This window comes from Hyposmocoma kahamanoa, unplaced genomic scaffold (assembly GCF_003589595.1).
Source record: "Hyposmocoma kahamanoa isolate Upper Pololo Valley unplaced genomic scaffold, ASM358959v1 63, whole genome shotgun sequence".
Classification (NCBI taxonomy): Eukaryota; Metazoa; Arthropoda; class Insecta; order Lepidoptera; family Cosmopterigidae; genus Hyposmocoma; species Hyposmocoma kahamanoa.
Genome location: NW_020653851.1, coordinates 8,950,194 through 8,963,633, shown reverse-complemented (window position 1 = coordinate 8,963,633; position 13,440 = coordinate 8,950,194). Strand labels below are relative to the sequence as shown.

The window sequence follows — 13,440 nt, the reverse complement described above, 5'->3', positions numbered from 1 at the left end:
TCACAGCGAGGGGCGCACGTGAAGAATAAAAACGTTACCAGATGGGTACTACGGGGACTATTGCCATTAGCAAAATGTACAAACTTTGCACTGTTTGAAAAATATTTCCTCATATCGTGCTGAGCTAGTGTGGTATAAATTATTTTATCCAGTTTTTTTATAACAAAATAATTGATTTGTTTGGTGATTATTGCTACGTTTAAATCTCTAAAGTAGGTTAGCCCATTTGATACTGATATCAACGTCGAGCTACCTTTTAACAAAAGATTTCTATAGCATCTAAATTAAATCTATAATTCATAACCCGCGTCAAGTATATACAATTTAATGCAATGTTCGATGTTATTCAAATACTACCCTCCAGTTTTTTATACAATGCCCTACGTTTCTATTTTATGGCCCCTCATTTAGTAGCGTCAACACAAAACAAAAAATATTGTAGATCTGGCAACGCTTTATTCTATAGCGGGAGTAAACGTGGCATCGGCGCACGCGCATGTAGAGAGAGAACCTTGTCGGGCAAGTTCAAGCAGCGTGAGAGGGGAGACCGGCGCGGCGCGCTAGTGCCCCTGCCAAGCGCGTCGCAACCGATCGTGTTGTACGCGCATGTCCCAAACAGCAAAGCCCGTCAGCGCGCTCTAAACACAAACCAAGTCTGTCAGTCCTACTTCATAACCGGTTTCAAATCTTGTGATACCAAAAGTGACACACACTTATGTTGTGATTTCTTCGTGCTGAGTGTATAATCTGGCTATGCTACATAACGAAGTGTATTTAGCAATTTGTGGGAAGTGATTTTGAATAACTGTCTTCAAGGTGCGATGATTTGTGTGACAAAAACCAATGATATTGGATTGCCTGTGGATTTAATTAAACTTGGTGAGTTTGATGGAGCATGCATGCGTGCGTATGTGGTGTTGTGGAAAACGGTTCGCTCCAAGTTGTGAAGGCGGCAAACAAAAACCGTGGGTATAGGGGAGCGAAGGAGAGAGCACATTGTTGACACTGTGCTAGCAAGCGTTCCCGCTCCAACGACTCGAGGTCCCCGTGGAGTTAAATTGTACAGTACAAAGCACACTTTATTACTTTGTCCTCTTTTGTTGCGTGTTTTCTACATTGTATCTAATCTCAAGCCTTAAACTTTCGTCCGCTCTAAGGACCAGCCAGAGCTTTAAAATTAGAAAGTGCGACACGATAGACAGTTGTTTTGTAAATTAGATCTTTCTGTAATAATGTAGAGAAGGTTGTACATTGTAAAGACGATTAAATTGTAACTTAGAGTGATTGTTGATAGCAGATATATTGAAACGGATGCACATAATTCTAAAGAAATTCATTGAACTAAACTTAAAAGAGATAAGAAACGTTCGTATGTACAATCAATCTACGGGGCTAATTGTTTTTATAAGAATTCCTTCAGTAGCTATGAGGCGTACCAGTCTTAATCTATAGTAAAGACTGTTGTGCTAAGTTATAATCTAATCGTTTTTACAATTTCTAATAATCTCTTCATTATTACAGAATTATCTATAGGTGCTATGATAAGGAAATTGTTCATTAGTTCTCAAACCGTTCGTGTATAAAAATATATAGGAAGGTACATTAAGGCTTATTATTAAGGTAAGGTTTATTACCTTAATTAGAACGCACGTTAGTAGATTGCAGTCGTTATTAATGAAATATATTATCAACATCCTGAGCCTGAGTAATTTTGTATGCGTCATACTACATAGACTACTCATTAAGATAATGAGCAAATGTGATACGTGAATGAAAACGCCAGATGGGATGCGCCAGCGCACTCGAATTGTCAATTTAATAATTGTAACCGGGGTCAATGGGTTAACTGAGGATTAAATGCGTTGAAAGTTTTTTCTACCCAATTTACCAACAAACTTTTTATTTTAAATATAAATTAAAATAAGTTTTAAAGTAGGTAATTTGTAAATTCCGTTGCAAGTTGTTTTAAATTGTAATTAAGTAAAACAAAATCAAATGCCGGTGGATGCTTATTGCAGACTGTAAGACACTTAAGGGTAGAAAAGGAGTGAAAGCCACTTTTATCAAAAATTATCTATTGATGTAATTGGCTTACATTTTCAAGCGCTTTCCATCTGTTTAGTCAATGAAACATTTTTCGTAAAAAAAAATTAAAATTTTACGTAAAAACAGCTTGAAAAGAATATGAACCAAAACATTTATAAAGATATGTTTTCACTCGCCTAACGCCAACTTTGTAGTTTGGCTTTTACTCCATTTTCCTCTGAAATACGGATATATTTATTGGTACATTGTTACTGAGTCAAAAAGCTAAAATTAATTTGGTTTAAAATGCTATAATTCTAGAACAGACTGTTTCATAATTCATTCTCAGTATTTTCGTTGGTCTGACTACTTAAAACTTAAACTACAGTTTTCTCAAATATAGGTAACTCTAGTACAACGGAATATGATTTGTATATCTTAGTCACTTTGGGTTTTTCAAATTTATGAATACTAGTAGCAGTAGAGCTCCTTGTGACAGAGTTCGTCCAGGGAAGTACTGCCACCTTACCTATTTCTGTCGCCAAGCAATAAGTAACGTCAGCATTACTGTGTTCCAGTTTTGAAGGGTAAGGATGCTGGTGAAATGACAGGCACATGGGATTTATCAACTTATGTCTCAGGGTGACGGGCGCAGTGGCAGTGCCCCTCAGATCTTTGCGATTTAAAGCTGAGTGATACTGCAATTGTTATGGACAGGCGCGTAGCTTATCATCAGGCGCACGACTTCTTCGTCCCGTCACGAAATGTTATAAATAAAAAAAGTTGTAAAAAAATAATATGCAGACCCATCATTAATTATTTACATATTATATCAATGGAATAAAAATTTTATCAATGGTGACAAAACCGGTCTGTTTATTGGGAAAATAAGGCCTGCTTTAGATAGATCCTCGGTAAAGAACCTTGCAAAAATACTCAAATTTATAGAACATCAAGAGTAATTTTAAATCAACTGGAAGTGTCATTGACCACTGACAACTTCTACTTGACATATCGCACTGCTGTTACAATAGTGTAGCAACTCAAAATATGTGAAATTTAAGATTATACTATTGTTGAACGTAAAATTTTATTCTCTACACTTCAATACAACCGTCATTAGAGTATTGTGAGAAACAATTCCAAGATATCTACTTAACTCAAAATGAGAGAAACTTTTTCTGAGCTAGTTTCGTACAAAACAGTCCTTACTCAAAAGATGAAATTATTTTTTGCCTTTCATTTTTAAATATATTTGGTAAGTAGGACATTGTTTAGATGTCTGTTATAAAGTTTGACCTATATTTTTAAAGTTGAATATAAATTTCAGTAATCTTTTGCGGGAAGTGAGTAATTCATCTTTTTTAATAATCTTTCACGGGAAGTGAGTAATTCATTTCTGATCGATTCTGAAAAATACACTTTTTGAGTTAATACACGATTGTATTAACAGTGCGATATTAGCAATTCAGTATGGAATTAATTAGCATCTTACATCATAATTAGCACATATTATTTTACGTTTCCTTCTTGCTTTTATTTCTTTTTCTTATTACATCATACATATTTATCCAAATACTGTATTGAACAAGAACAATAACTGTAATAATAATAATAAAACAAAAAACATGATATAGAAGAAAATAATTTATGCAGGTCGCATTCATTCTTCTCGCAAATTATTATAGAATTATTTAAGATGTCTTTTTATCCATCTCCATACATAACATAAGTTAAATGGTTCCGAAATTCTACTAACTTTGTGAAGAAAACTGTGATTGTAACATATAGAACTTAAAAGTACAAAACGGACAATAGTTTAAAAAACACATTTAGCTGTCTAATTTCTAAAATTGAAAGAAAAATCCTAATTAGAAAAAAAGATATGAAGACAAATAAAATTGTATATTCGAACGTCACAAATGTACCTAACTTGATTAAAATTATCCACATTAAATAACTAACTTACTACCCATTAAAAGCGTAATTCACTGAAGATAATAAATTATTAATCAGAAACAGTGACTAAGTAATTTATAATAAAATAATACTTACAATGATTAATAGACAGACCACGTAATAATTCAAATCGTGAAAAATTTTAACAAAATTTTTATTATCATTGAGTTTATCATAGTTTTGCTGATGGTAAGCAATAATAAAAGTAGTAATTAAAGATCATAGTGTATTTTCTGCTCTATCAATTGTAGTCGTAAACATTGTTAAAATATAGAATGTTAAATGATTATTATTTTCCACTTAAAAAGCATTACTAGCATATAAAAATGCAAAATTTGTCGAATTTTCTAGACCACAGTATTTTTCCTTCAAACTGTTTTGATTCAGTAGCTATTTGATTCAGTAGCTATTTTAAAATTAATTAGCACAAATTTCATTCGTCCTAGAAACGTGTCGATGCTCTACATCAGTTAATTACAAATGGCATGCGAAAGTTAACAACATGCTAATTACCTAACAGAAAAAACAAAAACGAGACATGAAATTTTGCAAAACAACTCTTTTCTAGTTTCATGTCAGGAACAGACCTTTGATATATTACTTATTGTAGACACAAATCTAACAAGATTTATAAATCAGTCGTTAAAGAAGAACAAGGAAAGGGTTCTTGTCTTGCTTGTTGCGTAGTATTTTCACGTCGTTATCCTCATCCCTTTCTCGTCACTAAGAGGCATGTCTCACGCGTGACAACGCCACGAGCGGCAATAAATTGTATGCAGATATGGAAAAATGCGACTAACCGCCTTTTATCGTCTTAGCGTAGTCCTGACGCTTATGTAAGTAAGTACCTACGCGAATCCGGAGCCCGGGGGCTTCTCCGCCTGGATTATTTATTGCGGTCGACAAAGAACCGCAGCTTCCCGAGACGCGTGGGATCACGTGGGACTTTGCACGCTACGTCCACAGCCTGGGGCTCGAGTGTCAACCTCCCCCCTGTAATTGCATACTTATCAAGTTTATACTACTGCATAAAAACAGGCGTAATCCAGTCTAGAGCTGTCCAGCTTAATATAACCCGTATGAAAAATGCAGGATGCTAAACTGGAAGGCTACCTAGACCGGCTTTATGAACCTGGGAACTGACCGCGACGTGTACCTGTATTAGCCGCTGCGCAAACTCGTCCCATAAAATATTCATTTGAAAGCCTCCTTTACATTTTTATATATTTCTTATTTCGTATTCGAAGTAACATTGCGCATGCCATATTTAATAATTTTGTTATATCGTAGTAACAGATGGCACTTTGCGTCAATATTTGAATTTAGGTTCTTGAAGTGAACATTTGAGACCATTGCGGCAAGCATTGTTTATTTACGTTCCGTAGAAAAATGACGGGGTTCTAAAATTTGTTAGAATAACAATGCTCAATGTTCGATAACCGCTCGTTTGTTTAGCCCAGTAATTGTGCCACCAGATCCAGGGCCGATAAATTGCAGGTTCGAGGCGTAATATATCGCAGGAACGGAATTCACGCTAACGAGCTATAGCGTAACTATAGCTAAACAACGCCCCCGTCAAGTCCCAAACAGATGGAAAGCTAGAAGAACGAAATATAATACCACTGTGCAATGCCGGGTATATCGCCCCTCCTTTGTGTTACATCCGTGCATCGAGTTCATTTTACTGCATTGAAATTCGCAACCCTTTTAGCGACAAAGTTGCTCATTACATCTGACGCAAATGTTACTATTGTGTATGTCCATTATCGATTTAATGCACTTGTAATAACACATGTTGTTCTAATAACTCACGCTACAGAAAACTATGCATTACGTATCGTAATGTTAGCGCGACATAAACCGCTGAACTCAAGTGAACTGAATACCAACCGCTGAGCTGAACTTCACTTTTAGTGAATGCAAACTGAGTGGAAACAGATTTCGCATCCACACATTAGTTTTAATGAAGCATGATGTGAATATCGTTTATTTAACTGATAATAACAATAAATATATGTACATTATCAAACGTTTTGTCTTTAACGGAATAAGGTATTTCTTTTATATCCTATATTTTATACTATGGTCAATTAGTCTATAGCTATTTATAATTCATTACTGTAGTCGGTTTAGCATACTTGTTGGGCCTACATGCTGTCACGTCCACTGCAATGTACCGAGGGAACAGCGGCCTAACGGTACTTAGGCGCGGCACGCTCTTTTCGTTGTAATAATACTAGTAACAAGCAGGTTACGTCTAAATAGTACGCACATATTTGTATACTACCTCGTTACAACTGGCATGCAGGTGGTATTCCTATAAAATACCTTTCCAAAACTTACTGACTTTCATATTTCTAGGTCTATGCATAAATCGGTGAACATCTAAACATGACTAAATTCACAGATTGATACATTAATGTCATGTTTGTATGATACACAAATGAAAAACCAAACAAAGGTGCATGTTAATTTCAATAATATCTGTATACATATGAGCGAACCACTTTTTGGTAGATCTCATTTACATTAGGTGATGATCACATATCCATGAATAAATTAACATCCACTCCCACACAGTAATCATTGTGTCGACACGCAAAATTATACTACCTTTGCATACATAATATCATACAGCAACAAAACAAGAAGCCAAGTATACAAAAAAATACATCTGACACAAAGGTTCGCAGGACTCCAGAAAAAAATTGGAAATAAACTGTATCAGAGTTTAAGGTAGATTAAAACCAGATATCGTTGGCTACAAAATGGATGGCGCTCAGATCACGGTTGTCCAGACAATCGAGTTCTGCTTCTCACGATCACGAGAATAGTTAAAATGTAAAAAGTAGAATGCGAATCCTCAGGAGCGCGGATGCGTGCGCGACGCATCCCGTGTGACCGAGAACCAGAAAAGCAACTTGCATGCGATCTACAACACTGTGTTATTAACCCCTTATTTTATTAACTTATCATCGTGTAGAATTTACATAAAAACGCCAACGTAAAAGCATCGTATGGTTAATACCTACGCGGAAAATATAGTGTAATTAATATAATACACGTTCAAAGTACTGCGTAGTCTCCAATTATTCGATTCTTTATCTAAATTATTTCATAAACGCGATTAGTATTAGTACCTACTGAGACGACATCACCTTGTATCTAATTGTGTATATTTATTAATCTTGTCCTGTATCATGTAAATTTTATATGTGCTTGTAAAACGGAAACAAACGCGAATAAATTACATTCTCATAAATAACGAACGACAGTCCTTTGTTTAAAGCACTAGACTCGCTGACATTATAGCTGAAATTTATTTTGATGTTGTTGCAGGATGCAGAGGAAGATGGCGTACGTAGAAAGGAGGAGAAATTAAACCAAGATGGCCGTCGCCCGCGCGGTTCTGGTGTTCTTAGTGTCCACGGCGCAAGCATGGATGCCGGATACCAATGCACGGATACACGTGAAATTCGGTAAGCTCGACAGTACGCCACGTTTTGTAATACATCATCCATAACCGCAGATGTAGTTGTAAGCACTCCAATCAAATTTAATAGAATCAATTAATATGAACACGCCATGAAACAACGCTTAAATCACAAAAAAAAACGAAGATAAATGGAGAGGTGTGATTGGCTTTAATTTTAATTGTCGTGTATTTTAAAGATAGCTTGCATCATCAAGCTCGTCAAAGAAACCGGATATTTTGTGTAGTTAATAGATATCGACTGTAGTAAATAACTAAAACCCAAGTCGTATCGTCAAATTTAATAAAAATTTCAATTTTCGACAGTAATATTATTTTATTACTGCTAAGTTTATCGTTGCCATAAAATACACATAAATAGTTGAGATCCCACACCGCAGTTGCAGGTGTACGCCACCGATGAGACTCATCTGACACGTGAGAATTTCCCCACCAATTGTTATGAAATCACCAACACTCATTGTTGTTCAAAATCGTTGTACAATGGGAACTTAGTTCGTGCGATCCAATAAAAAAATGTTATTCTATTCCCCACTATAATAAAGTCCCAAATGCAACACATAAAAAGCTACTCGTTTTAAAACTCAATTTCAGCGAAATTCCACGCGTTTTGGATTTTCTATACGATTATCGGTAAAACATAGAAAACAAATTTTAAACTCAGCAAAAATCACTTCTACCTGCATTGTAACAACTGTAAGGCAATTTACAATTTCAATTAATATAACCACAAATGGAGTAATATATTGTATTACGCAGCGAAATTCCTCGCCGCGGGCATAGAGCGCAGTCGGTCGGGAGGGAAAGCTGTCACTACAGCCAACAGACAGGGTAATGGCGAGGGTTAGACAGGCCGCAAATCGCGGGTCATGCCAACTCATGCGACTACTTCGCTCAAATCCGCTTACTTACAATATTATGAGTTCATAATCCAACCCTATAGGCTCAAGTATCTAATGATAATGAATTGCTTTGTTGCAGATGCTGAAGCACCAGATGTGTTCCTCGGCCACGCTTACAACTCCACAGAAGAACGTTACTTAAGAATTTTAGACAAAGACGATTTTTCTCTTATAGTCGGTGGCAGGTAAGAATGCAAATTTTGTACCTTTCGCAAATAATTAGTGTTAAAGGTGTTAAATATCAAATTTAATAATATTTAATGGCAATGCTGCGATTTTATAAACTGGCCTTTGTCTTCATTTCTTCAATTTAAATTTGTTTAAATAACAGTGAAGCTCTACATCTTTTGCAGTAGGTATTCCAATAACGGAATTTATACAATTTACAAATTTATTCTATCGGCATAGTTAAACTCCAAACGTGTCGATTACGTGAAATTAGCATCGAATCGTTCAATTAACATAAGAGAATTTTCTAAGGGAATATCAAGTCCCATAGGGTAGGTGATTCGCGTTCGCGCCGCGGCCGCGACAATAGCATGGCGCTTAACCAACTCCTCGACTATTCCACTTCGTTGCGATGTGCATATTTAATCACTATCATTAATTCTCGCTATAAATTGTTTCGTTCGTTACAGGAACACGGTCTACAACCTCAGCCTCTACGACTTGTCAGAGAATGTAGATCAGGTAATGTTTATTCATTTGTTTTCAAATAATCTTTTCTCGTTGGCTTGTTTTTGTACTTATAATGTATGCAATATACACGTTATAGCGGTCGACATTTCGTGAGCCAATTATGTACCTGCGCTACATATCCATGCAGTGAATCAAGTTCAAAATACTTGCTTTAATTTGCGACTAACGCTAATTTATATCCCACGTACCCTTTTTTATAATACCAAGTGACGGGAGCCTAATGAACCTGGTGAGGCTGGTGGTAAGCGACATGTTCATAACAATTGCAATGCCACACAGAGCTTTAAACCACAAAGATCGGAGGGGCAATGCCGCTGCCCGTCACCCTGAGACATAAGTTGACAAGTCCCATGTGCCTGTAATTTCACCAGCACCCTTATCCTTTAAAACCGGAACACAGTAATACTCGCATTACTGCTTGGCAACATAAATAGGTAAAGTGGCATTACTTCCCTGGATGAACTCTTTCACAAGGAGCTCTACTGCTACTAAACTACTACCTTATTTGCTGAATAAATTTTAAGTATTTTACATTTACAAAAAGTCCCAATTCAATAGCAGACCTTAACGATTTATTCAATCTATTTACAAACAGTATGAAACGAATAATTTTTAGTTAAGTTTGGTAAGTTAAGTTGTTTGGCTTAATTCCTGTACAGGGTCTTAAAAGGATGTCAGCTAAATTATACTTGCTGTTGGATAACGAGTGTGAGGGAGCAAATAAACAGTGATATCGAAATGAAATCGTGAGGTCGCACAATTAGCAAATTGTGTTATCGTTATTTATTTTACTTTAAAAAGGGGACATATTGATAAGACATAATCGCGTCGGTGTTTTCAAAACAGTACTTAGGACTGTGCACGATAGTAGTTTTAGCGTTACTCGGTGAAGTAGCTTGTCCTCGCGACCTGGGGACAAAACAATGTATCGCGCGCATCTATAAGTTTATGTGTCTAATCTTGCGCAAACATCTTCACTCCGTCCGTGTCTTCCCGCTGCACTCGCTGTTTATTCTTAGTTACGACCCATTTCACTCGGCACACTATTTATTTACAAAATCGTGTGAAATTATTTACCATCATATCTTGATGATTTGCTCACGCTCACGTCGTCGTGTCGACAGAGTAAAAATAAACGTGAAGAGCACCGATCTCAATAGCCTTTAAGCAATCTTTGTTTAGTTTTAATTTGTAGTAAACGCAAAACCATGGCTGCGTAAACGAAACAATGGCATTAAAAACTGAGTTTATATCATATTGTTAGTTTGGTTTACACCTTTTACATAACCGCAAATGTAATTGTTGTGTTAACGTAATGTTTTCATTATTACGATCTACTTTAACAGGTTTCTTAACAATGTAAATGCTATAATTATTAATACAAAGATCGAACACTCAGAAAAAATTCCTTCGATCCGGTCGGATTCGAATTCATAGATTTCTCATAGATGGCGCTACGACAAAAAAGTCGTTGAAAAACCAAATACAAAAACACGACGCAAGCACATGCAAAAATTCGTGAGGTCCGTTGGTTCGTTCCGTGGCTTAGTTGGTATAGCGTTTGACACGGTATGCAAGAAGACGTCGGTTCGAATCCGACCAGATCGAATGAATTTTTTCAGAGTATTCGATCTTTGTATTAATAATTATAACAAACTAGTGGAGTAATTTCACAAAAAATAATTGAATATCAATTCAATAAAAACTAATTAATACAGTGAATAGCGACATCTCTCGCCTGGACTGGTAGCTGCAAAGGTACTAACTGGGTGATAGATTTTCTCATAGATGGCGCTACGACTAAAAAGTCGTTGAAAAACCAAATACAAAGACACGACACAAGCACATAGAAAAGTTCGCGAGGTCCGTTGGTTCGTTCCGTGGCTTAGTTGGTATAGCGTCTGGCACGGTATGCAAGAAGACATCGGTTCGAATCCGACCGGATCGAAGAAATTTTTTCAGAGTGTTCGATCTTTGTACTAATAATTATAACAAACTAGTGGAGTAATTTCACAAAAAATAATTGAATATCAATTCAATAAAAATTTAATGTAAATGCTTACAAACTATAACCTTACCAACTTAATTAATATTGTGTAACGTAGTGATGTCCCAGACTTAGTCCGTGACCTACCTGGCAATTAGCCCAAATGGTTATTGCCCTCAACCTTGTCTGGAATTATTCAGTCATGTACAGTGGACGTAGAGAATGTAAATACATTCATAAAATATTACACATGTACATAAAAAAAATACAAAATGGATGACTACTCCGGCGACGTAACCTAAATCATTATAATAAAATCCGAGAATTCCCAAAAAGCCCCGTGAAAAGTTAAATGGCGAACGTTGAACTTCAATCTGGGACTTGCGCGAGTCGAAACAAATAATTCAGCGGAGACTACAATTAATGGCATCACATTGTGCGCATGAAATAAAAATACGAAGCGGACAGCCGTAAGGCGAAAGCCGAGAGGATGGTTGGCACGCAGCCATCTCCAGTCAGATACTGCTAAAGTTTCACTCGTCAAAAACGAGTGTATACCGTGTGCCGGTATTTTGTTTACATTTAACACGCTACCGTTCAAAAAGTTCAAGTTTTATAAGGCGTTATAAAATAAAATTAGCGCAATGAATTGTAAATATCATTGTTAAGCTTGTATCATAGAGTCGTGACATCCTGCATAATGAATTACAAATACGTGTAGGTAGTACTCATCCATCATCTACAAACATAATTTTATGGTACTTCTATTACGTCATCCGCATATTGCATTACAAGCAATGTTTTATATAAATACTACGCCTATGCTTAAAATTACCCTTCACATATATCAGAGTTGCCTTGCCGGTGGGACGTTGAATAATTCACAATTGCGGTGCTAGAGCGTCCACTCTGCGGTAACCGAATACTAATCTTCCTAAAGTTGGTAATTTTTACCACTCGACTGTTAACTATACATGTGGAGAGAAAACCAATATTAATACGCGCTATTCACTAAAACTAACAAACGAAATAGTTAAAGTCGGAAGCATAGGTACAATCCATTTTAATTATTAAACTGTAAAACGAGCAAAATGCATTTCAGCTGTGTGAACAATTGGTCACGCACACTGTACCGGTCCGAGTGCATTCCCGTGTAGTGGTCGCCCACAAAGATTGCTATCATAGCGCTAACAGTAAACAGCCTGCTCACAACATCGCCAATGACGGTATCGCCAATAAAACTGAATCGTGCGCTCATTTGCCTGTGTTGTAACTTTCATGTCGAAATCCTATACGGCCGATCATGTCCTCGATTTATTGTGACCGCAGCTCGCACAAACCGGTCATTTTTTAAACGCGACAGCACATAGCCCGCCTTCTGTGTGTATAATACTGACATTTCCTTGCAGCAATACGAGGCTCTACCGTTGTCGTCGCCTTCGCCCGCTACGGGCAATATTGCGAAATAAACTCACGCCCCGCATAAATTGTGCAAATGAGACGAAATATATTACTTAATTTATTAAGCAAAGAAAGTAGATTTTCGCTATTCTAAACCACTTCAACTTCACAAATTGAATTATATACATTTCTAACTTTATTTGTTGCTACTGGTTTACAAAAATCTCATAAAAATTGTCCACAGAGAATAGAATGGCAGTCAACAGTCGCACACAGGGAATTGTGCCAGCTGAAAGGCAAATCCTCAGACGAGTGTCAAAACTACCCTCGCGTAGCAGCGCGATCACACGGAAGCATACTGGTGTGTGGGACCAACGCGTACAAACCTCTATGCAGACGGTATTCACGACCGCAACCTAAAACACACTTAGAGGAATTCGACGGCACCGGCCACTGCCCATACGACCCTACACACAATTCCACGGCTGTATTTGTTGGTAAGTACTATTATTGCGCTAGATTTGACCTTTTAACTTAACAAATTCCTGGGTTCGACGTGATCATACGTAGCGATGCTCGTCTGCGAAGATGGCACGAAACTCGCGCACGCTTTTGCCTTCCATCGAGGGGTTGAGCCAAACACGACGCGCGACGCTATCGAGCGATTTATTGCTTTTACTGTAAGTTTCTATTAAATATTATACTAAATATATGTACTATACAAAATATAAATAAATGTATATACATATACATTTACCTTTAGTGAAATATATTTGAAAATATCAACCTTTATGTTACCGTATTAAACAGATTATGCGAGGCATGCTTCCCACCACACTCGCCTATTATGAAACCACAACTCAAATTACAGTTAGAAATGATGACAGTTCAAGCAAAGTGCACCAGGCACGAAGGAGATGAAGAATCCACATAATTATTTGCACGATTCCTTTTTGAGTCGAATGCGCTAATGT

General features: G+C 36.7%; 1 protein-coding gene across 1 annotated transcript; it reads left to right on the top strand.

Annotated features, from left to right (window-relative positions):
* The first annotated feature begins 553 nt into the window (after positions 1–553).
* Positions 554–13,019, top strand: LOC113230184 (semaphorin-1A-like). The gene is made up of 5 exons (XM_026463993.1): positions 554–879; positions 7,324–7,463; positions 8,459–8,564; positions 9,018–9,069; positions 12,711–13,019. Exons 2-5 carry the CDS (start codon positions 7,373–7,375, stop codon positions 13,002–13,004), a joined length of 543 nt encoding a protein of 180 aa, XP_026319778.1. The 5' UTR covers positions 554–879; positions 7,324–7,372; the 3' UTR covers positions 13,005–13,019.
* Positions 13,020–13,440: the final 421 nt, after the last annotated feature.